This window comes from Lynx rufus, unplaced genomic scaffold (genome assembly GCF_022079265.1).
Source record: "Lynx rufus isolate CCGP_SWC_20201006 ecotype Redwood Valley unplaced genomic scaffold, mLynRuf1.p SCAF_2, whole genome shotgun sequence".
Lineage (NCBI taxonomy): Eukaryota > Metazoa > Chordata > Mammalia > Carnivora > Felidae > Lynx > Lynx rufus.
The window spans coordinates 213280094-213306365 of NW_025814834.1; the positions used below are offsets into that span (position 1 = coordinate 213280094).

At 49.5% G+C, this 26272-nt stretch overlaps 1 protein-coding gene and 1 non-coding gene across 3 annotated transcripts in view; both read right to left on the reverse strand.

Annotated features, from left to right (window-relative positions):
- Nucleotides 1–13687: 13687 nt before the first annotated feature.
- Nucleotides 13688–26272, reverse strand: part of LOC124514737 (vacuolar protein sorting-associated protein 13D-like) — a 49988-nt gene continuing 37403 nt past the window's right edge. The window contains exons 3-5 of one of the 2 annotated variants that reach the window (XM_047082974.1): nt 25993–26124; nt 15623–15863; nt 13688–13983 (exon numbers count right to left, since the gene is read on the reverse strand). In XM_047082974.1, coding sequence (XP_046938930.1) covers nt 13852–13983; nt 15623–15863; nt 25993–26124 — 505 coding nt within the window. In that variant the 3' untranslated portion in view covers nt 13688–13851. The remainder of the gene's footprint in view (nt 13984–15622; nt 15864–25992; nt 26125–26272) is intronic. The other variant, XM_047082975.1, reaches the window with a different exon arrangement.
- On the reverse strand, nt 15278–15418 carry LOC124516861 (small nucleolar RNA ACA59). Its single transcript, XR_006963247.1, has one exon. It is a non-coding gene; the product is annotated as a small nucleolar RNA ACA59 (small nucleolar RNA).

The window sequence follows — 26272 nt, forward strand, 5'->3', positions numbered from 1 at the left end:
CGCCGCCCCCACCCCCCCAGACCCTTTGCGGCAAACTCAGAGGGCAGCCACAAAGAACCAGAATCTTCCAAAGACGTCCCAGCCCACCCCACTCCCCAGCCCTTCCTCAGTCCCGGGCACTCAGTGGCGCCGGGCCAGGTTAACAACCTTGTTCCGGTCTAACTGCCCTCGCAGCCTTCGCCTGCCAGCGCCTCCCCAAAACAAACAAACAACCCCCCCCAGAAAACAAAACTGGGAACATAAAACACATCGGTTAATGTATCAAAATGCAACTGACGTGGCTCCGAAGCAGAGGCCTGCTCTTCGCTCTGAGGCCTCCTGCCCCCGGACTGAGATTCTACTTCCTCGCGTTCTGCCCACCCCTCAGTCTTCTCTCTGCTTCGCTGTCCCCTTCCCCCTGGCTGCTTCTTTCTCGTCCACCTCCCCGCTGTTCTGTTCGGAAAGCATCTTAAAGGAAAAACACCCTCTCTCGCTCTCTCTCTCCTACGGTCAAATTTTGGAGACCTCTACACTTACTTCTTCACCTTTGGCTCCTGTTTGGACACCCACAATTCCCCGGTGACGGTCACCGACGGCCTAGTTTCCACATCATTGGTTTCTTTTTGGTCTCACTCAACCTGACTGACCTCACAGGAGAGCTGGGCATCACTGCCTGGTCTCTCCTTCTCCAGCCCCTTCCCACGGAACATCCCCCCTCCCCCCATCCCCCCTCCCCCCCCCCCCAGCTTACTGACCTTCTCTGGCTCCTCCTCCCTCCCAAACCCTCCATCAGGTCTCCCCGGGGCTCTGACCTCAGCTCATGTCCCTTGTCACCTTGTGCCCTCTCTGGGCACCGTCATTTATTCTGCAGTTTATTTAAAATATTGTCTCCAAAGGAAGGAATCCTACATCTCTCTTTCCAACACCTGCTACCTGGGGTGACCCTAGGCCCCACGTTTACTGGGTCCAAAATGGAACTCACCTCCCAGTTTTCCATGTACAAGAAGTGCTGTCAAGGGGGGCGCCTGGGTGGCTCAGTGGGTTAAGTGTCCGACTTTTGGTTTCTGCTCGGGTCATGATCTCACGGTTTGTGAGTTCGAGCCCCATGTTGGGCTCTCTGCTGAGAGTGCAGACTGTCTCTCTCTCTCTCTCTCTCTCTGTTCCCCTACCCCCACTTGCTCCCTCCCTCTCTCTCAAAAATAAACATTAGAAGAAAAGTGCGGTCAAGAGCCATAGGTTGCAAGTGACCTTCGTAAGCAAATGGACCTTTGAACAGACTTACGCAAAGCCAGGTGCCTCGAGTGATGTCCTCAGGACCTGGCATCCCTTCACCTCTGGGGTGAGCCTCTCTCCATTTTTGCTTCACTCTGGGGCTGGCCCTACAGACACGTTGGTTCCTGCAAGCTCCAGACTCAAGCCCAGTGGAAAGCAAGCATCTCTCCCTGCTGACTTCTGCTCAACTCCCTGGATTCACCCTGATTGGACCACGTGTCCATTCCAGAATTGGTCCCTGTATCCAGAGATAGGATTGCACCGATTGGCAAATGGATTCTATACATATACAAACAGTCACCAGGAAGAGTAGGTTGGGTGGCTGGCCAGGATGGAGTTCACGCGTCTCCCACAGGGGCTGGAGCCTCTCTCGAGCTGCAAGGGCAGAGAGTGGGTGAGAGATGGTTCCCCGAAAGGAATGCAGGGTCTACTTCCAGAAGAAGGGAGAACTGATATCTGGTCAGGCAACAAGGGCGAATGTCCAATCTACAAAGTGCCACGACCTCGTCCTTCCCTTCTGGTCACATACCCCCAAAGTACTGGGTTGGTTCTTTTTTTGTGTCTGCTCTTTTGCCTGGACTATCTCAATGGTTCCCTAAGGAAACTTCTGTCTGTCACCATGTGTGTTAGTAGTATGCTCATGTCGCTGGCCCAGTAGTATTCCATTCTTACGTTGTACTGCATTTTAAAATATTTCCTTCTTAAAGTTTACTCTTGAGAGAGAGAGACAGTACACGCATGCACACACAAGCGGAGGAGGAGCAGAGAGAGAGGAGAGAGAATCCCCAGCAGGCTCCACACTGTCATTGTGGAGCCTGACGCGGGGCTCAAACCCACGAAACGTGAGATCACGACCTGAGCCGAAACCAAGAGTCGGATACTTAAAAGACTGAGCCACCCAGGCGCCCTGCATTTCTTTAAATCCATTCGCCTATCGATGGACGTTTTTGGTTATTACAATTAACCATTGTGTATAAGTCTTCGTGTTGACGTATTTCCATTTCTCTTGAGCAGACAACTCGTAGAACGGATGGGTCGGACGGCGAGTGTTCTTAACTCTTCGAGAAACTTCCAAGCTGTTTTCCAAACTGGTTTGACTGTTTTGCATTCCCACCAGCCATGTAGGAGAATTCCATGTGTTCCACACCTTGCCAATGCTTGCTACCGTCAGATGTTTTAACTTCAACGTTTCTACAGGCGTGTAGGGGTATTTCATTGTGGTTGTGATCGGCAGTTCTCTGCATGTGAGACTGCACATTTTGCATGTGCTTTTGGGCCCTCTGTATATTTCTTTTGTGAAGTGTTTGTTGAAATGTTTGCTTAATTTCAATTGGGTTACATGACTCACTGGGTTTATTTGCTAAAGAACTGTTAAGAAATTTTGCATCTGTGTTGAGGGATATTGGTCTTTAGTTTTCTTTTGTTGTAAGACCGCTGTCTGGTTTTGGTGTCAAAGTAATAAAATGATTTGGAAGTGATTTCTGTTTTCTGAAAGGGTTTGTATAGGACTGATATTAATTTCTCCTTAAATGTTTGTTTGAATTCACAAATGAAGCCATCTGGGCCTAGACTATTCTTTGTGGGAAGGTTTTTAATTACAAATTTTCTTTGATAGATACAGGGCTATTCAGATGTCCTATTTCTTCTGTCAATTTTGGTGATTTGTTTCTTTTTTTTCTTTTTTCTTTTAGAGAGAGGGAGAGGAGAGAGGAGAGAGGAGAGGAGAGGAGAGGAGAGAGAAAGGGAGAGAATGAGAGAATCTTAAAGCAGGCTCCATGCAGGGTTCAATCCCAGAATTCTGGGATCATGACCTGAGCTGAAATCAAAAGTCAGATGCTCAATCGACTAAGCCACCCAGATGCCTGGTAATTTGTATCTTTTAAGAAATGTGCTCATTTTGGGGCGCCTGGGTGGTTCAGTCGGTTAAGCATCCGACTTCGGGTCAGGTCATGATCTCACAGTCCGTGAGTTCGAGCCCCGCATCGGGCTCTGTGCTGACAGCTCAGAGCCTGGAGCCCATTTCAGATTCTGTGTCTCCCTCTCTCTCTGCCCCCCCCCTTCATGCTCTGTCTCTTTCTGTCTCAAAAATAAATAAACGTTAATAAAAAAAAAATTAAATAAAAGAAATGTGCCCATTTTATCTGAGTTATCAGATTTAAAGGCAAAAAGTTATCCATAATATCCCCTTGTTATCCTTTAAATGTCTATACAATCTGTGATGATGTCCCTCTTTTCTTTTTTCAGTGTGGAGTATTGTGTGTGTGCATGTGGGGGGGAGGGTAGCGATGGGGTAGAAAGAACTAAAATCTAATTCTCCAGAGTAGAAAATCAGTAGATAACACCTCTGATGGGAAGAAATCAAGAATAGGTTAGAAACATGTGGTAGATACTAGAAGAAAATGGAAAAGAGTTGAAAGTGGATGGGATTAGTGAATGGTGGGGCAAGGCGGGCCAAGGATTGAAAACCAGTTAATTCCAAACTAGAATAAAGTTCCACTCCAGGGTCCTTTCATTCTGTATCTCACCTCTTTCATTTGCCTTTCCCTCCCCCAATTTAGGCTGCACCTGAAGTGTGCTCTGTGCTCCCAGCCTTCTGTGAACTTCTCTCATCAGCGCCATTGGAAGTCTTAGTTCAGTCCCATCTCCCTGGTTGTCTGACCCAATTTCTACCCCATCTTTGGGTATGGCAGACCTAGACGTCCCCAAGGATCCTGACCTTGGACCAATGGTGTATCGAGTGTACTTGAAACTCCGAGGATTCCCCTCCTCAATATAGCAAAAGTATCTTTAGTAATAATCATGAATGAAACAAATAATAGTAACCAGAAATGCTGTGAAAAATCTTAAGCTTCTAAAACAGTGGTGATTTATTTATTTATTTATTTATTTAGAGGGAGAGAGAGAACCTCAAGCAGGCTCCTTGTTGTCAGTGCGGAGCCTGACTTGGGGCTCAGACTCACAAACCATGAGCTCATGACCCGAGCTGAAATCAGGAGTCGGATGCTTAACTGACGGAGCCACTCAGGCGCCCCAATTTTATTGAACTTTTAAAAGATGTTAGTAAAAATTAAATGAGTGTTAAAGTACAAAGAAGGGCATAACTAGTTCATCTTTTAATATGTAGTTTATCTTTACTCAATGGCTTGAATTTTGATTTTTTTTGGCTATAGATCTCTATGGCAGATGTTTTTTCTTAAATACTTGCCCCGTAGTAAGCGCATTTTCATTAAATCAACACATCAGCATCGTTTCCATAATCCAATCAACTCCCGTGACTGCCAGCGCTGCTCACGGGCAAGCCACTCTCTCCAGCTCTGAACTGCCCTCTATCTGCTTAATAGGTCACTGACATCTCAAACCTGAGAAGACAGTCACGCATTCATTTAGCATCCAACACATATCGAAGAGTCAGTAAATGGACCAGCCACAAACATCCAGCTCTTATGATACTTCCCCATCTTGGTAATCACATCACCGGATATCTGGTTACTTCGGCCGGCCGGCCGGAAACCTAGGAACTATCCTTGATCCCTCGTTTCCCCTCACCCTCTACATTAGATCCATCCCTCCGACTTCTCTGTTTTTCCTCAAAAGTCTATCCTGTCTATACACTTCTATCTCCACTGCCCCCACCATTTCTTACCTGGACTAGTGCAACAGTCTTCCACTCTGGACTCCTTCTATCCAGGCTCCATTCTGCAGCCCGAGAGCATTTTTTTTTTTAATTAACCTATTTTTTACAAAAAAATTTTAACATTTATTTTTGAGAGACAGAGTGTGAGCAGGGGAGGGACAGAGAGAGAGAGAGAGGGAGACACGGAATCCGAAGCAGGCTCCAGGCTCCGAGCTGTCAGCCCAGAGCCCGACGCGGGGCTCGAACTCCCGGACTGCGAGATCATGACTTGAGCCGAAGTCGGATGCTTAACTGACTGGGCCACCCAGGTACCCCATTAATTAATCTATTTTTTAGAGAGGGTTTTGAGAGAGAGGGGCGGGGGAGGCAGGGAGAGAAAGAGAGAGAAAGAGGGAGAGGGAGAGAGAGAGAGAGAGAGAGAGACAGAGGGAGAGAATATCTTAAGCAGGCTCCATGCTCAGTGCAGAGCCCAACATGGGGCTTGATCCCAAGACCCTGGGATCATGACCTGAGCAGAAATCAAGAGTTGGACGCTCAACCAACGGAGCCACCCAGGTGCCCCGCCCCACTAGAGAGGTATTTTTTTAGATGCCAGTTTTGCAGTGAAATCTTCTGCTGAAAACTTTTGCCCATATAGTTTGCAAAGTCCAGCGTGGCCTGGCCCCCCGCCACCTCTCTTCAGCTTCAGCTCACTGCACTCCAGTCTGTCCAGAGGTCCTGGACCTCAAATGTGCTCCTACGTCCAGAACTTCATACGAGCGCCGCTCTTTCCTCTGCACCACTAGTTTTCAGCCCTCTGGACTCCGGCCACCTGCCTCTTCCCCAGTGAAGTCTTCCGTGCCCCACCCTGAGGTCCACTAGCCCAGGAGGGCGGTGAGAGTGCCCCCCTACTCATCCCATGTCCCCGGCACCCAGTACGGAGCCTGGACCCAGGCGGATACTCGTGACAAGGGTGGCCAGTGTCTCCCTGTTGTTGGAGGGGCAGAGGTCGGGAGCTGTGCTGTCTGGGCACACACAGGGCACACACTGGGCACACACAGGGACGGGTGGTTCTGCAGACAAACCACCAGACAGAATGGAGTTGCCTTTCTGTGGGCTGGGCCAAACTTCCCAGAAGTCTCCGTGTACCCCTGAAGTTAAGTGTCTTAGGAAAACGCACGCCAAAGGCAGGACTCCCCTCCCCACCCCCTAAAGTCCCGGGAGTCGATCTCAGCACCTCCCCACCCCCCTTCCCTCCGGGGCTCAGTAGCCCAGGGCTTCCAAGGGTCAATTTGGTCTAGATGCGTACCTTCCCTCCAAGGCAAAATGTACCCATGACTTTTTCGTGTTTTTGAGGCAGCCCAGAATAAGCAGGAGGTGTGAAGTTTTATTACCCCCTGGGAACTATTGACACTGGGCGTGCTGCTCTGGCCGGGGCTGTGGGAGGACATGGGCGGGCTCCTTGGAGCGACGAGTGGGTGGCCTGGCTCCCGGCTCCCAGGGGAAGGGACACAGCTGTGTAGGGCTATTATTGTTCCAGCACCAAATCCTTCCAAAGCTCCAACTGGATTGCTTGGAGGCAGCCTAACGAAGGCTGCTGTTTTCTTCTTCTTTCCTCTGTTTGTTTACTTTCAACACTTGCCACCTTCCAGGGGAGTATGGTGTAAGTTAGCAGTCGCTCCTCTGGCCATTTGAAGATGTGCGTCAGAGCTCTCTGACACACACAAAAATAAGTAAGACCATACAGGGTTTGGTTAATATAGTCTATGAACTTAAACTTCTACCTACCTAAGGAGGTATGTTTGTAGGTGTGCACCTATCTTTATAGGCCTGAAAGGAGAGTATACTTTCGTTTCCTAGGTTTATGGAACATTTATAAAAATTGATCAAGGACTCGGACAAAAAGAAAACTGCAGCAAAAAATTTTTTTAATATAGAAAAGTTCAGGTTATACTTACTGATTATAATCCAATAATATTTGATTTAGCAAGGACAGTGTTGTTTTTTTTTTTTTTTTGATATTTAGAAATGGCCTATTCCTAGGTAGCTCTTAGCTCAAAGAAGAAATCTAAAGTCCAAGTAAAAACTACAGAGAAAGCGACAGAAAGAACACTTAATGGCAAAACCTGAAATAAACAAAACTGTATTCAGAAGAAAATTGATAACCTAAACCTGCCATCATTGTTTAAAAAGAAAGGTTGACACAAAACAAAACAAAAAATTTATTTATCTTACAAAGCAAAAAAGGAGGGGCGCCCGGATGGCTCAGTTGGTTGAGCTTCCGACCTTGGCTCAGGTCATGATCTCACAGTCTGTGGGTTCAAGCCCCACGTTGGGCTCTGTGCTGATAGCTTGGAGCCTGGAGCCTGCTTCGGATTCTGGGTCTCCCCCTCCCCCGTTCATGCTCCTCTCTGCCCCTCCCCGTTCATGCTCTGCCTCGAAAATAAACAAACGTTAAAAAAAATTTTTTTTTTTGGGGCGCCTGGGTGGCGCAGTTGGTTAAGCGTCTGACTTCAGCCAGGTCATGATCTCGCGGTCCGGGAGTTCGAGCCCCGCATCAGGCTCTGGGCTGATGGCTCAGAGCCTGGAGCCTGTTTCCGATTCTGTGTCTCCCTCTCTCTCTGCCCCTCCCCTGTTCATGCTTTGTCTCTCTCTGTCCCCCAAAAAAATAAACGTTGAAAAAAAAAAATTTAAAAAAAAATTTTTTTTTAATAAAATAAAGCAAAAAAAGAGTAGTAAAATAAATCAAAACAAGCTAGGTAGGGGAAATAAGATTAGAGACATAATCAACAAAACAGCAAAGAGAAACCCCAAACCAGTTCTTTGAAAAGAACAGTAAATAACAAATATTCAAGATCAAGAATAGGAAAGAGGCTCAGGAGGTACACACGCAATTCTATGGCAACACACTAAAAACCCTACACGAACCGGAGGATTTTAAAAACCAAACCTGCCACCAGAATGGACACATGGAGAAATGGACATTGAACGTTCCAATCAGCAGAAGGCACGGGGGTGTGATGATGAAGGGGAGCCATTGGAGAAGAGTCTAGAACCTGCCATGTAACTTCAAAACGTTAGAACAGGAAATTGTCATGTAATTTAAGTATCACAAGCCATAGAAAATGGTGGCCATCTCTCTAACCCATTTTATGAAGGCAGGATAATTATTTATTTATTTATTTTTTATTTTAGAGAGAGCACATGAGCAGGGGAGAGGGGCAGAGTGAAAGAATCTTAGAATTTTATTTCAATGTTAATTTTTTTTTGAGAGAGTGCGTGCGTGCAAGTGGGGAAGGGGCAGAGAGAGGGAGACACAGAATCTGAAGCAGGCTCCAGGCTCCCAGCCGTCAGCACAGAGCCTGATGTAGGGTTCGAACCCACTAGCTGAGCTGAAGTCGGCTACTTAACCGACTGAGTCACCTGGGCGCCCCTTGAGAGAGAATCTTAAGCAGACTCCATGTTCAATGTGGGGCTCGATCCTACAACCCTGGGATCCTGACCTGAATCGAAATAAGGAGTCAGATGCCCAACTGACTGATCTACCCAGGCATCCCTGCGGCAAAATTTAAATGATAAAATCTGCTGCAGATAGGGAGAAAATTATGGAGCCCTCACTTTAAAGATGCAAAGACTCAAAAATATTAGCAAACAGAGCCAGGAAATGTATCAAAAGAATAACAAATTAACACATTCTAAGCAAATGGGGCTTATTCTAGGGAGTAAGGGTGGTACCTACCAGGAAATCTAGCAACATCATGAACGAGGTGAGGAGAAAAAACAATACGGTGCTAAGGCTAGATGCTGAAAGGGCAACTGCTGTAACTCAGCAGCCATTCCTAACAAGTCGGTACAGATGAGAAGATGGCCTAATTCGCTGCTAGGGAAATGCAAACTGAAGACAGGACCGCACTCTGTACCCATCAGCCGGGTCAATCCTGTAGATGCTATGGGAGGACCCCGGCAGCATTTTTTGAAAACGACCTTGTGTAAACCCCCTGCTGCAACCGGCCCCAAGGGGTCTACCGTGTGGAAATGTGGTGCAAACGCACAAAAACGGGGATGTTCACCGGAGCCTTGCTCTGGGGTGGGGGGGGGGGGGGGAGGCACGGTGCGGTGGACGGAAAGCGAAGCGAGAGACCGTCACTACGGAAGTAGTTGAGTCAATTACAGAACGGCAGCATTGGAGAGAACGCTGAGAAGTTGCAAACAATGCCGGGAAACCACGTGTGAGTACGTCTCCCCGTGTGCACACAGCCGTGCACACACGCAGGGAGAATATGGGCAGTGCACGCGGTATCCGCGGGGGATACGCAGGGGCAGAAAGGGACAAATAATACGTGGACTCGAATTTTTGGCTTGCATTTGTATGGAGAGAATCTAAACTAATTGGAAAAGTTCCAGCAGAACTATCCAGCAGCGAGGAGCTCTCTCTTCGTGTCTCCGATTGCTCGAACCATCCCCCGGCCAGGGAAAAGCAGCTTGGATCAGTAACCACTGCTTAGGACCTGGTCTCAGTGAGCTGGCGGCATGCCACCATTGAGAAAGGTCGATGTCCCACGCACCCCCTTCTTGTGCCAAGTGTCTCCAAGGCCTAGAGGGCCCGGACGGCGTGTCTTCGAACACGGTCCTCCTGTCCCGGAGCCCCTGCAGGATTCAGGTTGTGCGGTCCTGCATTTGGGGACACGAGCCACACCTCCCAGAAGCTCTCCCACTTGGAAGGGCGCCTTCTTTGGGTGTGTGCTTTGGTTTGGAGAGTGCAGCCCCTCCCTTCTTTTGCGTTCTCGGATTTCTGTCTGACGTTGGCTTCTGGCAGGCTCACTCTTAATGAGCTCCTGTGGGCAACGGGGACTGGGGCATCTGAATGGGCAGGACGGGACACTTCTCAATTAATCCAACTCTTTGCCCGTTCCACGCTGAATCGTGCAGCTGAGTGTGGCTGGAGGAAACCAGAGCCAGGCTGCCTGGTCTCCCCTTAAATTCATGATCCCCAACCTCAAACGGGCCCTCCATGTTTCCTGGCTGACCCACTGCACATACTTCCCTGTCTGCTCCCTTGCCCATGATCTTCAGTGACTGTTTTGTATTCCCCTCCTCCTCCAGGTCTCCGTCACCCCCCACCCCCCCCACCTCTCTGCTAATGTGACCAAAGAGAAGCAACGGAAATGAGGAAACGAGAATCTTCGGAAGTTTCTACCACATCCACCCCTCTTCCTGGCCAGTCTCCCTTGTCCCCTTTCACTGTCTTCCTTGATTATTGCCCCCCACCCTTTCTCGAAGTAAGTACCAGCCACTTCTCTCCTTCTGTTCACGGCCAGCTTACTCCACAGAGCTGTCAACGTGCGCTGTCTCCAACTTCCCCCCCTCCCATTTTCCTGTTGACTCCAACGCAATCTGGCTCTTACCCTCTCCGCGCTACTCAGACTGCTCTAGAAGGCTCTGGTGACCTCGATGCTGGAAACCTAGTGTTGCCGGTCCTCAACCCACCTGATTTATCAGCAGCATTTAGTAGCCTCCCTCCTTCTGAAACCTTTCTGGACTCGGCTTCCAGGACCCGCGCCCTCCTGGCTTCACGTCTGTGTCTGTGGATGGCCCTGCCATCTCCTGTGCTCTTCCCCTCCGTCTGTCTCAATTCTAGACTTTGGGGAGCCCCAGGGCTCAGATCCGGGGCCTCTTTTCTTCGCTACTCCCCCTCAACTCCCTTGGGGATTTCATCCAGGCTCCGCTTGTCATATGTGTGCTGATGATTCCCAATCGGGCGCCTCTGGCCTGGACTCACCTCTTTGAGCTCCAGACTCGTGGGCCCCACTGCCTTCTGCATCAAGCAGGCACCTTGAACTTAACACGTCCAAAGTGAGCTCCAAAGCTCTTCCTCCTGGGGTCTCCCCTTCTCAGCAAATATGAGAAGTTCCTCCCTGCCGGGGCCCAGGCTGCTCGCCTGAGTGGTGGGGTGAGAGGCTGGCCGCACAAAGCCGGGCTTGGACCACGGAACGGGCGGCTTACTCTTGGAAAGTGAAATAATGTTCAAGGTGAGGATCTGCCCCAGGATCATGCTTCCCTGGAGCGAGGGGACAGGTTTTGTGTTCCTGTGGACGTCAGGATGTGTCTGGCATCGATCACTGGCACCGGTTCTAGAATCTGCGCAACACCAAGAAACCAGAAGAGAACGACCTGTCTGGGAAGTTGATAAAGCATTTTATTCCACAGGAAGAAAAATAACGACTCTGATATGAGACACAGACGAAAGAGTCTTAACAGATGGGTGATTGTATAGAATCATGTTTACACAGTGGAGAACCAGGATTTTATCAAGCAGCTACTATGGTATTTTGAGGCACAGATGATGCTTAAAAACACAGTGGCCCTAGAACCTTCTGAACACCCAGGTGAGTACCCACCAAGCTGGGGCTGCTGAGAGGTCTGCTTTCCTGCCCTCTGGTCGGTCGGTGGGCGCAGGGGATCGGCCTGAGCCCCTCGGGGGAGCCCTCCCCGGGGGCAGAGCAGCAGCACTGGCCGCAGGGCCCTGCTGGGTCTGCCAACCATGCCTGGTCAGGGAATTAGGATGGCTTTTGATTTCTCCTTATCCAATTTCTCCTTATTCAATTTATTTTACTTTCCTCAGAGAGAAACTGGGTATTTGGGACAGCATGAAAATCGGTAGAAATTATCATAACAAAGTCTCAGACATCAAGGGCTAAACACCAATTGAAAAAGAAATGGGGCATTCAAGGAGCCAGGGGCAGGGCCTGCTTCCTTCAGAGCTTTGAATTTTTTCCTGGCCAAGCAGGAAACCAAGTCCAGAGCCCCACCGAAGCCTTCCCACCGTGGCTGGCGTGAGGGAGCTCTAGCGGGAGCCTCTTCTCAGGCCCCTTCGGCAGCGAGGGCTCGCATGACCCACCGAGATGCGCGACTGTTTCTAGAGCTAATGTTAGAAAGGAGCCCAGAGGAGGGCATCTGAACACCTCCCTGGGTCCCTCAGGAAGCAGCGTTGCGCCCCCCCCACCGGCTTGCTGCGTCACAGCTGCCACGGGGCGGGGGGGGGGGGGGGTTTGGGGGGACGGGACCCAAGGCCGCCCTCGGCAGTCTTACGAAATTCCACCGACTTCATTCCAGAAAGCGACAGAAGGCTCACTGAGGCAAGCAATCAACCCTTCTGAGAGTTTCACCTTTAAGGGGCGGTGATCTCTGGCAGTGGGTCACTGATGACAAAAATCACAAGGCAGACTTGTGGGGCGCAGAGGAGGAGGCTGGTGAGGAAGACACAGGTCACCCTGCTGGGGATCTTGTGCGTGAGGGGACGCAGTCACGACTGGCACCCAGCAAAAAAAAAACCCAAAACACGCCAACAAACGACAAACCCAAACCCACCCCAACCCTTCGCGAGCTAAGCTTCAACGCGGCAACCCACCAACTTAGAGTCGGCGAAGACCACACAGACCTTGGGGTTCAAGGCGGTCCTCGAAAACCCCACTGAGCTAGAGCTCTCGAGCACTTGTGCTAAAGCTCCCTTCCTGCTTCTTTAAAAACACGCACGCACACGCGCATGTGCGCAGAGGGGAGGGATGGTGAGGTGGACAGATCAGCTTCATGTGAGTCTTGGAAGGGTTTGGGTCAAGAGTTACAAACACCCAAACCTTGCACACATCTGCTGATCCACTGAGTCATTTTCGATCTCCGCCACATGGGACGAGGTTGTTGAAACCGATTAGTTCTATCAAAATGAAAATGTTCAAATCACAAGGCTAGTCATTCATTCTAGAGTGAGCTCCCGCTCCCAACCTGTTTATTCCAACAACAAGAACAAGACCCAGGCAGAAGAGGGCACTCATACCAGGCCTTGCTACTGGCTGGAATTTAACACTGAGGACAAGAGATGTTTTAGCCAAATCTCGGTTCCATGAAAAACTTGCAAAACGGCTTTTTAATACTCGGATTTCATTCCCTTTTCTGAGGCTCTCTCCCTCTCCCTTCTCGTCCCAGTGTTGCCATCACTGAGCCCAGGGCTGGGCGGCTGTGGTGCTTGCCTGTGGCTTTATCAAAAGAGAAAAGAGTTCTAGGACTTTCTCCTTGTTGTTGTTCTGAAAGGAAAGGAGGGCATTCTTAACTGTGGGCTTCTGATAGATCTGTGGATTTCTGATTTGTTAAAACAAACAGTTGTGTGAGATTTTTTTTTTTCTCCCCTTCGAAATCAACAGAGCCTACCGGTGTTTCAAACTGATCCTCTCTGACAACATCCCAAGACAGACTTACAATGCTGGTGTGTGTGTGTGTGTGTGCAAGACTAGTCAGGACAAAGCCAAACAGACAGATGGAGGGAAAAGAATCTGTGATAATCTAGGAACTACTCTTAAAAGGGGGGGGTGGGTGGGTGGGGTGGGAAATAAATAAAAGACGGGTTGGTTTCTGAGCCACCTCCTTTGGGGGCTGCCCTCCCGCTCCAGCCTCGAGGCCGCCCACCTCCCCTCCGTCCTCTTCCTGCAAATACTCTGGTTTCCAAAGCTAACATGGAACATTCTTCACCTTTCAAGAATGCCTTTTTTGTAGCGAGTACCCTGAATTACACATGCAGAATTAGTGCAATAGAAGATCCAATATAACTTTATATTACTTTACAGCTAACAAACCTTTACACATGTCACAGGCCCTGCTCAGAAACGCTCCTGCATATTTACAAACACACAGTTGTACATATATACATGTTAACAAAATACAGGGCAATCTAAAAATTAGATTCATCTCAGTACATTTTTTTTTAACGTTATTCAGCCAATACCTTTTAAAAATTACTTCCCCACAATCTAAAGGAACCCCCCCAACCCACCCACAAATTAATACGGTTTCCGTTCGTATCGTCCCCTCGTTCCTTGACAGCCCCCCCTCCAACCTTTTTCCGGTTTTGCCTCTGATTTAGGCCAAGCCTTTGGGCCTTTCCTCCCGATTGACTTGGGGCTTGTGTCTGCGAGCGTCTCTCTGGCAGCTGGGATTTTTCAGGAGTCCAGCTCCAACCGCTCTTGATTTTCAGTGAGTCTTAACATAAGTTGCTGCTCATAGTAAAGGCTCTTTGCATAGTTTATCTCTTGTGACAACTTGACGGCAAGGCCCTCCGATTTCACGTGGACCTGGAGAGCAGAACAGAATGAGTGACCTGCCCCCGAGGTGGAGGCCAAACGAATCACAGGACGCGGGCAGATTCCTGGAATCCGCGTCTTTGACATACGTCCCAGGTGACGGGGTAGCCAAGCCACAATTATCTGACATTTGGGACACCCTCTAACCGAGAGCCAGTGAGCCTCAGCTCTGAGGAGACGGGGGTCTGCTGAGGCAAGACCGAGAGCAAGAAGAAAGGGCTGCACCGAGGGGGTTCACCTCTAATGTCTGGTGCCAGTCAAAGAGGGAAGAAGAATCCTCAAACTAACGTCTCGAGGCCTTTCCTATCAGGAATGCTGAGTTGCTCAGCTGCTTTGAAAGGAGAGAAGTGTAGCTGGGCAAGGCTCCCCATCACAAAAAGGAACTTGTGGAAATACTCAACTTCTGGGTGTTAACTCTGTGAATCTACCAGCCCTGGCTTAAGCCGACGACCCCAGGGGAGCCTGCGCAAGCCAAGCCAAACCCAAGTGCATTCCTGAGCAGGGGAAGGTCAAGGGGTTTCTGAGGAGAGAGGCCCAGCGAGGTTGGTTGTGGTTTCTGATCTGTAGAGAGAGCCGGGGAGAAGAAGCAGGGCCATTTTGAATGGCACATCGTTCTCAAGAGCAGCTTTGAAAATCGCGGCATGCCGGGTGAAAAGTGAGCATGACGAACACCTGGGTTTCACGAAAAGCCACCAAGTCAGATTATGGAGACGGCGGGTCTCCTCACACGCGCTTCTGCTGAGCCAACAGGTCTCTCCGAGCGGAAGCGGCAAACAAAGTGGTCTAGACTGCCAGCTCTGGAGTCGTACTACCTGGGGTTGAAGCCCCAGTTCCTTCCAGCGCTGGCCATATAACCTCGCGCAAGGCACTTGCCCTCACCAAGCCTCCTGACCAGTCAAGTGGGAAAGACGGCAGCACAACAGCACGTGACCCTCAGGAAGTACTTAGTATCCAGCCTGGCCCAGGGCACATCCTTAATGGATGCTGGTTATTAATAGGAACGTTATTAAATACTAATAGCTTTCAAATGCAAGTCCTGCCGTGACAGTACCTTGTACCCTTTGGAGGCAATGTATCCATTTTATTCACAAATACTTATTTTGAGTTTATTCTGCGGAAGGGCCTTCGCTATGCTAGATACTGCTTCTTTGTGCAGAAGAGGAAAGTTTGCAATTGTTATAGAGGAGAAACGACAGAGAAGCCAGTATGTGCTGTAAGACCTCAGGTTCAGTGCACCGAAGAGTTGCATTTTAGGGATAACCCCCCCCCGCCCACGTATCACGTCGTTAGGTCCCCCCCACTAACTAGAGCTGGCATGGCTGTCTGTGCTGTACTGACGGGCAGTGGAGGCACAAGTGCCGAGGAACTGGTGGGGTCGTTACTGGTAGAGCTGGGAGGGCAGCGTCACCCCAGTTAACGCACACACTGAGCTCCTTCTGTATGCAGGACTGAGAAGCAGTACCCCTGGGGATTAGTGACCGCCCAGTGTAAACCTAAAGTGAATCCCTGTTGAAACGCGTAAGCAGGGCAGAGGCGATCTGGGGGCCCTTTCTATCTCTCAGCCGCGGAATACGCCAATTCGGGAGGGAGGGGGGGCAGCACGAAGAAGACAGGCCAGGTGGGTACTCACCATGGGCTTCTGGTGGGAAGGGCCAGGGATGGACACTCCACTGCTTGAGTTCACAGCCTTCTTGGTCACCTGCACATACACCTTCCCGTGGTCCTTGGAGACGAGGCAGTGGTAGAGATCATCGTATTTGACTTCCAGGAAGATGGCCTCTCGATCCACATAGTCCCCACTTTTCAGGAAGTAAACGGCTTTGGAGGAGATGAGCACACAGTAGCTGTCGATGTTCTCCACGGCTATGAAGCTGTGAGAGAAGGGGAAAGGTCAGAAGGGCACACCGAGCGTGGCCTCGACCCACGGCGCCGGGCCACTCCCAGTCACTGAGCCGAAGGAAGGGGAGGCGGCCTGGTGTGTGGGCTCCTGACCAGGCTCCCTCACGTTTACCACCCCTTGAGCCTCAGTTCCCTCATCTGTAAATCTGGACTAAGGGTGTCAGTGACCTCCCGGGCCCGTACGGCACATGGCCCCGTACACGGGGTGCTGGATCCAAGTAGCTCGGGACGATGACCAACAGTACAATTTTATACCCTGGAATTGCACTGTGCGGGGTTTCTTTTTCAGTGAGAGTTTTTAGGGAGTTTGAGGCCCAGAGGAAATGGAACCGGGCTTTGCTGGGCAGAACAGAGGGAGAAAATATAATGCCGTTCGATACCCACTGAAGTAGCCGCTGACAACGTTCACACGGGCGGGGTGGTGGGGACGCAGGGGGAACGCAGAATTAACGAGGTTTCCCAGGCAGGCTGCTGCGAGAAGGCGGCACGACACCTCCAGCATTCGCACACGTGCACCCCGGTCCTTCCTCGTCACGGTTCCAACGAGGTGGCCCAGCCCGGTCTCCACTCCACGCTTCGGTGACGGGGAACCCGGGAGAATACCACCGCGTGTTCAGAAAACTCTAATAAATTGGAAAGTGCTTTCTGAAGGGAAGCTATAATCCCGATTTGACTAACTTCCAGTCCTTACTTGCAGGGGCTGTAGGGCCACTTGGGGGGGGGGGGCGGGGCGGGGAATCTCATTCCCCTTCCTCCATGGAGCTCACAGATTTAAAGTGGAAATTTATGCACGTCAAACCTTTCAGCTCAGCTCCTGAATGAAGGGCAGTGACCCTTGGAAACCGCCGCGGCAGCTCTCCGGGGCCTGGCTGCCTCTGTGGCATCTTGTGACAGCCTTCCACAATGGGGCGGCGACGTCGAGGGACAGCAAAAGAGACCAGATGACGGCAAGAATACTAAGAGCTGACGACAGGCTGGCTGTCAAGCTCTGGCCCCCTGGGACTTGATGTCCTGAGAGGAATTTCCAAACTGCGGTCGCTGGGCCGAGGGAGGCTCTCCCCGGGGCTGCCTGGGGACTGGGGTCCCAGGATGGCTTTGTTTCTCTGCGGTCACAGAACACTGAGGGGACGGAGGCCCGGGCATGGGCCGCTGGGGCACGGGCCCATCTCCTTTCAGACCCAAGCATGTGCTGGGCACCCGCTCGCCTGCAGGCTTAGAGACCCCCCCCCCCCACCCTTCCAGAGCACAACCTATTGAAAGTCTCCCCACCTGACGATTTCCCAGTTCCAACTCCTCCATGAAGCTTGCCTGGAATCCTCCAGTCCTGCCCCTGCTTCTGAATGCCTAGCTGCTTACCTTCAGAAGCACTGCCAAACCCTCGGCTCTCTACGCAGAGGTAAGAGTGGGGTCTGCATCCTACGCCCCCACGTCTCCCCAGGAGCCCGCCCCCACCGAGAGAGCCACCCCCTACACGCTCAGTATCTGCCTGTTTCAGTTGCCGCTTTAATTACAGCCTTGCATGACAAAAATTGGGGTTTATTGTTCTATTCTAACTGGGTGGCAATCCAAGAATGCAGACTTGTAAAGTCTCGATGCCAAAATTAGAAGTACCCAGCAGCTTTTGGTGTCCAGGCCACTTAGCACAGAATTTCCCACATTCCAGGTTCTGACAGTCTTAGGGGGACAGCATTATCACTTCATCGAACTAAACAGAATCTAAAATAGCTTGTCCCGGGGCGCCTGGGTGACTCGGTCGGTGGAGTCTGACTTCGGCTCGGGCCATAATCTCGAGGTTCGTGAGTTTGAGCCCCGTGCTGGGCTCGCTGCTGTCAGCGCAGAGCCAGCTTCGGATCCTCTGTCCCCCTCTCTCTCCGCCCCTCTCCAACTTGCGTGTGCACTCTCTCTCTCTCTCTCTCAAAAATAAAAAAATAAAATAGGTCATCTGGGGAAAGAAAAGAGGAAACAGAGAGAGACAGACAGAGAGAGAAATGAAAAAAGCATCCTGACAGAGAGGAAGCACCACAGGGCCAGAACTTGCTGCGCAACTAGCGTGAAAACCCAGATCAGCTTATGGTTTCTGAGCACGGGTGGGCTGGGCAGGCAATGGGCTCTCAAGAGACCCCAACGTTGGCCACCTCAGTTGGGATGAGAGCAGGAATGTGCATTAAAAATTCAACTGATAGGGCGCCTGGGTGGCACAGTTGGTTGAGTGTTGGACTTCAGCTCAGGTCATGATCTTGAGGTTCGTGGGTCTGAGCCCTGCACTGGGCTCTGTCCTGACGGCTCAGAGCCTGGAGCTGCTTCGGATTCTCCCTCTCTCCCTGCCCCTTCCCTGTTCATGCTGTCTTTCAAAACTAAACAAACGTTAAAATATATATATATATTTCAACTGAGTTTATTTCCTTTCCTCTGGTCCTTGCCCCCACTCTCACTCGTTTGGCACCTGCTGTAGCTGACATTTAGGCACAGCCTCTAGAAAGAGCCAAGGCCTTTCCATCCGGGCAGCTGCTCTCACACCAGGGCCAGGGTGGCTGAATTATTAGTGCACTTTCCATACTGGAACACTTTTATTGGCTTTAAAATAGACTTCTTTCCAAGATGCCACAGATGGCACAAGTCCTCAGTCAGGCCAGGACTGCTTTGGGAGGAAGCGAGGCCCTGAGCTCGGGTGCTCTCCTGAGGCATCTTCGCACAGAGGCGGAAACACAGGCCGCGAGGGCAGGGAGACGCTGCCAGACCTGGCGACCCTGAGCAGCCCAGCTGCTGTCCTTCTGGGTCAGTGCCTTCATCTAACGATGGGGATACGAGGGGATACTACCTGCCAGGAACGTCTAAAGAATTCACGGCCACACAGAAATGTGAGGGGAGAGCGACAGCTTTGTGAACGTGCATAGACCTCTGTTCTGTGACCAGGGGCTCCCTTCGTGCCCTGAAGCCACCACGCATTAGAAACACTTTCTGGACATTTATGTGAACTTCTTTTTCTTCTTCTTCTTTATTTATTTGCCGGGGGGGGGAGGGGCAGAGAGATGGGGAGAGAGAATCCCAAGCAGGTCCCATGCTCAGGGAGGAGCCCGATGTGGGGCTCGATCCCATCATGACCTGGGCCAAAATCAGGAGTCAGACACTTAACTGACTGAGCCACCCAGGCGTCCCTCCATGAACTCTTCTAAAGTCTTTTCAAATCAAAAGCAGATCAGAGTCAATGGTACAATGGAGAGCAGGAGGAAGGGAGACAGTGAAGCCACGGCTGGGGTGCCAGGTCCCCAACGACGGTTGGAACAAGAACCCAGAGACTGACTTTGCAAAGCTCTGCCCCCCGTTTCCCCCCTGACGCTTCCCTAGTGCTCCTACAACCAACCACCAAGACTCGGGGTTTCCTGTCGGTCATCTTTCTCTTTGTTACAAAATCTGGAAATCACACCAAAGAATAATTAAAACTGGGCTCTAGACTAGGGGTCTCCTGTTGTGGAGACAGATCCCAAGCATTTCATCTGTGAGGGGACCCACAGCTCAGGGTGATCGGAGCAGTTGGCCGAGGCAGCTTTCCTTCTGCTAAAGGCGCTTTCCTCTGTCCCGTTCTTCTACAGAGCCATGGCGCTTCCCTCCCCTCCTGGCCATCCTCCTGCAGAAGCTTCTCTCCACAGGCTTTCGTGGGCTCCACTTGAGAGGCTCGGGGTTTTGCTCACAGAGCGGCAGCAGCTACTGTTGCCCTGGAGCCCAGTCCAGACCCCTGGCTTCCCACTTGTCTTTCTGGAACAACTGTGTTTCACACGGGGCTGCTTCTGACCCATAAATGAGGGACGATTGTGAAACCTCAGGGGATGACACAGGAAGAAAGCCAGTGTGGTCTCAGGCTGATCGTGAGCACATCCTTCCAGCCTTTGACCTAGTAAGAACCCACAGGGAGGGAGGGAGAATGAAAAAAATTGTGGCCTGAAACACAAAGCATCTGGATAAGCTCTACGCTTCAAATATGGAGGGAACTAGGGAAGTCACCCAGCGCCCTGGTGATACATTTTAGGTTGGTGCAGACACTACAACTGCTTCTATAGAAAATAAGATTTTTAGACTTTAGGTAAAAGTTTTACTTTTCATCATCCTTTAAGGGGAGAAAGGGGGGCGGGGCGCCTGGGTGGCTCAGTCGGTTAAGCGTCCGACTTCGGCTCAGGTCATGATCTCGTGGTCCGTGAGTTCGAGCCCCACGTCAGGCTCTGTGCCGACAGCTCGGAGCCTGGAGCCCACTTCGGATTCTGTACTTGCTCTCTCTCTGCTCCTCCCCCATTCATGCTCTGTCTCTCTGTCTCTGTCTCTCTCAAAAATGTATACATGTTAAAAAAAAAAATTAAGGGGAGAAAGAGGGGACTTCGACCTTGGGATCAAGGTCAGAAGTTTCTTCAGAAAGGCTGGGGCACATGGCTTACATCATTCTCCGAGGTGACAGGTGCTGACAGTGGGTCACTCTGGCAAGGTCCGATGCCACAGAAGGAAAACCCACTCTTGCTAACAACATCCCCCAACCACGAACACCACAGGGGCACTCTCGGCCACCAACGGCATCACCAACGTTAGCTGCGGTCTCTCGCTCGGTGGTAGGTAGCAACGCCCTCTCCAAGTCGCGCAGCTGACATGCGACCAGCCGGCCTTGCCCGTCGCCTCTGCACGGAAGAGGTGCTCCGCTGATGGCGGCCACCGCAATTTCCTTCTTCCGTTGAGACAGATGCTAAGTGACCCTGACGGAGGGGGAGGGCCTTACAAGTCCCCAGACCCTCACATCAGCGGGTTGGAGAAATGAGTGCCCTTCTCAGCAGCCACATGGAAAACAGGTTCAGGACCAACTAACTGGTCCTTGGGGAGAGAGCAATCTGCCAAGTAACCGCTTCACCCCCCCTCTTCAAGTTGATTTCTTTGTTTTCCTCCCACTTTTTGTTTTTTGCCTTATTAACTCTATTTGTATATCCATATTCTACTCAATTTTGGAGTCATTTCAAAATGGAAAAGTTCTGAGTCATCTTACTGCAAAAGTGCTCCTAGAATACCACCCCCCCAAAAGTGTCACCCCTCTGAGTCCATCCGTGACCCCCAAATCTGTGTCTGAGCCTGGTTTTCCACACAAATGCATCCCACACATCCTCACACTCAGGATGTGCTCTGCCAGGCTGCTCCTTCTCCTCCACCCCCCTCCCTGCCCCCTCCTGTCACGCTCACTGGTCCGTATCTTGGTACAGCCAAATGGGCAAGAGGCTTGGGGGTCACTTTCACCCCCTCCTCACTCCGAATCTGTATTTAGCCAGCAGGACTGTGAATTACGCTGACGCCTTCTCCCCAGATACCCTCGACTCCGTCCTCCCCAATCCTTTTCACTGCTACCGGAGCGAGAGGTGCCTCCACCGTTCACCGGGCCACTTACGTCCAGGGCGCCGCTGGCCGCCCCCCACCCCTCGCCCCCGCCACTGCCCTGCCCTCCTGTCTCATCTGACTCTGATCCATTTCTCTGCTGCCGGCAAGGTTCCGTCCTTAATATGTAATTCTGAGTGGGATCGTCTTCAAAACCTCACCACCGCCTATAGGACAGGTGAACTCGGTGTGGCTCTTAGGCTCTGGGCTGTGAGCCACCTTCCCACATGGGTGCTGCCACCACACCTGGTGAGCCCCAAACCTCCAGAATGCCAGTAGCTCAGCCACCGTCTGTGCCTGTGCCCGGCACCCTTCTCTGTATACGGGCCCTTCTCTCTTCTCCCCTGGGCACGTTCTCCTCATCCTGCAGGACCAGGCCAACTGTCCACAGCCTTCCCCGGCTCTCTGAGAATAAATTAATCACTTCCCCTTGAGGCCTCATAACACATGGCTCACGCTTCTATTTTAAAAGCAATCATATGTTACAGATAGTTGGTAATCCTGTCTGCTTCCCCTGCAAGACTGCGAACTCTGCAAGGAAAAAGCACATTTCTTACTCTTCCTGGCACATACTAGCATTCGATACATTTATGTCTTAGGTAGTCTTAGAAACTGACAGAGAATTCACATTGTAAGGTCCTCAGGAGTTTGTTAGAGCACAGGCAACTTTGTATGTTGGATATATTTTACCCAGCAGTCAAGTTAAAAAAACTCTCTTAGAACTCTTGATCTAATTTACTAAAGATTTAGTCAAGCCATTCACTTTTATCGGCACAGCTGGCTAATCTGTCAAATGAGTTTTAATTCAGGGGCATATCCAAGAATGTCCAATTCCCTAAGTGTCTATGGTTATTGGCAGAGTATTTCCAGGTTTAGAAAATGAAAGCTAATGAGCTTTAGCCCGTTCCTCAAAAGGACTCGTCTTTTGTTTTTGTTTTGAGACTATATATGTTACTATAAGGCTTATATTTGTGATTCTATGCTGTTAGAATCAACACCATAATCTGTGCTCTAAAAAAAATAAATTCTGATTTCTGTCTCATCTGCAATTTGTCAAGAAAGACAAGATCCAAAATGCCATACACAAGTATGTTTACATGGAGGGCAAGAAAGGAAAATTTTATTTTTGTTTTTATTTCTTTTTGTACTTGAATGTGCTGACCATGTGCACGAATTCCTTTCATCAAACAGAGAAAGAGCTTATTTGGCTGCTGGGTTAATAGGCTATTTTTCTTTTCTTTTTTTTATACTTCTCTGTACTAAAATAAAAATCTCATAAATGTTATTGTCTGAAACAACATTTAAAAAATACAATCCATGGGGCACCTGGGTGGCTCCGTTGGTTAAGCGTCCGACTTTGGCTCAGGTCATGATCTCACGGTTCGTTGCCTCCGGTTGCCTGCTTTGGATTCTGTGTCTCCCCCTCTCTCTGCCCCTCCCCTGCTTGTGCTGGCTCTCTGTCTCTCAAAAAATGAATAAATGTTAAAAAAGTTTTTTTAAAAATAATAAAATAAAAAATACAATCCAGTGGTCAAACTCCAGGAAACGGTAGATCAGAGCAGTTTCTTAGGTCATGCGGGTTGCTCATGGGAACCTTTTCTTAAAAGGTAAGAGCCACCCTAAGGCTTACAATGCTGGTGGGTCACTTTGTGATAAAGTTGTGGAAATAAAATAGGGACTTGTTTTCCTTTCTTTCTCTTCTTCTTTCTTAAATGAAAATGAGATCCCTGGCTACAGATGAGACACTAGTTACAAGGAAAAAATAATTTAATCAGATTGGACAAATTTTACTTTAACATCATCTTAACCCAGGATCCTGTTTCAAAACCCAAACTGCAAAGGATGGGAAGCAATGATAATCCTGTAGCATACCAGAGAAGCAGTTGATTCTTCCAAAAGCTGAAGCCTTTTTAGCTGGCCAGACCTTAAATCGTATGTCAGTAACTATCTTTTTAATACTAATTAATGAAATAAAATAAAAAAAATTAAATGAAACTTGATCTGGGAGAACACAGTTGAAGTGCCCATGGCACTGGGGACTTTGTGGGGTTTTCACTACATCAGGAAGTAATTACACAACATTTTCCAGAAGTGAAACAGTGAGTCTAACTGGAAAAAAATGTGGAAACATTTAGTTAGAACAGTAGAGCAAGGTATTAAAGACCCTTTTAAGGGGTTAACTCTGAAGGAAAATATGCAAATAATTAGGTCTTTAAATATGTTTTTAATTACAAGTCTAGGATAAAAGTCAGAGGTATAATTTGGCAGTTGTGTGCGTTTCTTGAAAACTCCTTTCTTGCAAAGCGATGATTCTAATGTTCACGTCACCATGAAGACCCAGCCTGACAACCGAGAATACTTCAGAGAAATATTTGCCGGGTTCCCCGATGGCTTCTTCCTTGTATGCCGAGGAAGGCCATGGTCACGTGCTTTCTTCAACATTCACTGGCGAGATTTAACCCACAAACTTGGGTAGCGACACATGGTTTTCATCTTTAGAGTCAAAATTCATTCATGCCAATATCTTTTCCCAGCTCGTATAAATTTCAAGGGTTTCACGAAATCTATTTTACTGACTTCAGTTTGATTCCAGTTTCCAGCTTTACGTGGCTCTGTTTTCAATGTGCGTGTATCTCACTGGGAACGATCCTACGTTAGCTGTCCTACACCATTTCTCCCTTGTGTTTTTGGCACATGCCATTCTACTGAAAATGAACTTTACAAGGACCGAGATGGTTTGAATTGAATAGCGGCGAGTGGGGGAGGAAATGAAAAGCACAACGTACAATAATTTATAATCTCAACCTTTGACCAGAAAACCTCCAAAAGATGGAAAAGTGAACGTGTATTAATATAATGCCATACTGCAGCTATCCAGCTATCATTCATTCGACAAATATTTATTGAGTGCCTATTAAAACGAAAATCCCAGGGCTCCTGGGGCTGCCCTTCTAGCCGCCTCTGAACCACGCCCTGCCAGACCTGAGGAATGACTCTCTGGGCCTCTGATCCAAGAGTTCCCACAGCAAAGGTGTATAAAGGGCAGCTGTGGCACCAAATCCTCCCCCGAGGAAGCAGGAATAGAAAGTCCCCCCCCTGGAGGGAAGCTGCCTGGGGATTCTGGGTATTGCAATGGTGACCAGAGCCAGGGCTAGACTAAAAGCGCAAAACATATTCAAGAAGCATGCTGTGGACGGAACGGTGTCCCTGCATTAGCCTTATGCCAAGGCCCTGTTTGGAGGAAGGAAGTAATGGAAGTGATTAAGGTTAAATGACGTCTTAAGGGCAGGGCCCTGATCCTACAGGACCAGGGTCCTTATAAGAGACACCAGAGTTCTTGCCCTTGCATGTTCTCTCTCAGACAGAAAGCGTCCATCTGCAAGGCCGGAAGAGAGCTTCCACCAGGAACCAAACTGGCACCTCCAGAACTGTGAGAAAATAAATTTCTGTTTTTTCAGTCACCCTAACTATGGTACTTTTTATGGCAGCCTGAGCTGAAACAGTATCATGTCTCATCAAGAGACCTTCCAGTAACACTGCAGGGGGCCTGAGTTACCCAAAACGCATCCGGGAAGATGCCATCCTACCCAGCAAGCAACAGATGAATTCTGGACTTGGTTTTTGATGTCTCCATTCAAATACTGCTATAAAAATATGAGATGAGGTCAGCTTAACGCTGTCTCTAATGATGACAGTGAAGCCTATCCTGAATTAACCTCTGCTTCAGACACTCCTCCATCAGACAAAAAATATTCATGGCCCTCAGAGCCCTCCCCCTCTTGCTTTAGCTTAAAGGAGAGAAACGAGCATTAAAAGAAATTAAACAAGCATTTTGCTACTCGCCAGGCACAACCAACTGCCTTCTCTGGAATGGAGGGTCTAACACCAATTTAAGTTAATGAGCTTTTTTTTTGTGTGCTAACAGGTCTCTGCAGAATATCCTAAAATAGGGATATACTGAATCCTATCGTGTCAATTTGGAATAATTTTTCACTAACCAAAAATACTCCAAGACCCTAGGTATATAAGGCCTCCTTTTCAAAGAGTAACAAAACACTTTTTTAAAAATTGCTTTTCTTGGGGGACCTGGGTGGCTCAGTTGGTTGAGCGTCTGACTCTTGATTTTGGCTCAGGTCAAAATCCCAGGGTCGTGGGATCGAGCCCTGCATTGGGCTCGTGCTGACTGTGGAGCCTGCTTGGGATTCTTTCCCCAGCCCTTTTCCCCTGTTTGTGCACGCTCTCGCTCACTCTCTTTCAATTAAAAAAAAAAAAAAAAAGTCTTAAAAATTGCTTCTCTAAAATTTTCAGACACTAGTTGCCCTTTGTTTCTGTTTTTTTTTCATTACTGTTCTGCAGCAAACAGTAGAACACCAAAGTTTAAGGACATTTTACAGAGAAAAAGGCCTTAAAACTGAGTACGTCCTATTCACGATCTCCTCTCTTTGAACAAACTAGAGAGGCACCACCATCTTCTAGAAACAAAACCCAGAAGTCCCACTGTGGAACCCAGTTTGAGAACCTCCACTTGAAGTCAAAGGCTTTGCAGGAGTAGTGATACCTAAACCTGTAAAAGGTTTGGGTCAAGGAATCTTCGACAAGTTCCACTCCAACGCCTAAGAGTCACGAGGGTGCTTGGAACAATAGCAACTACTTAGACTCAGAGATAGAAAAGATAACTCGGTGGTTTCCCGAGGCTCCACTTACAATTCGTCCTGAATGTTGTCTGTCAGTTTGAAGAGCTGCTCCTGCCCTTCTGCCTGGCTCTCAGAATAGCGGGGCAGCAGCCCCTGGGGCCCGGTGCAGCAGCGCGGTTTGCGAACCCTCTGGGCTTGAGTCCTGGACGGGTCAAGGGACAGAAAGCAAGGAGGTCAAGCATAACGGTTGACATGATTTCCCTTCATCTGAAATACAAAGCACCACGTGGCAGAGGCAGAGTCTAACTTTAACGACCGGAACTGAGCGATGGCATCACCTATGAACGCAC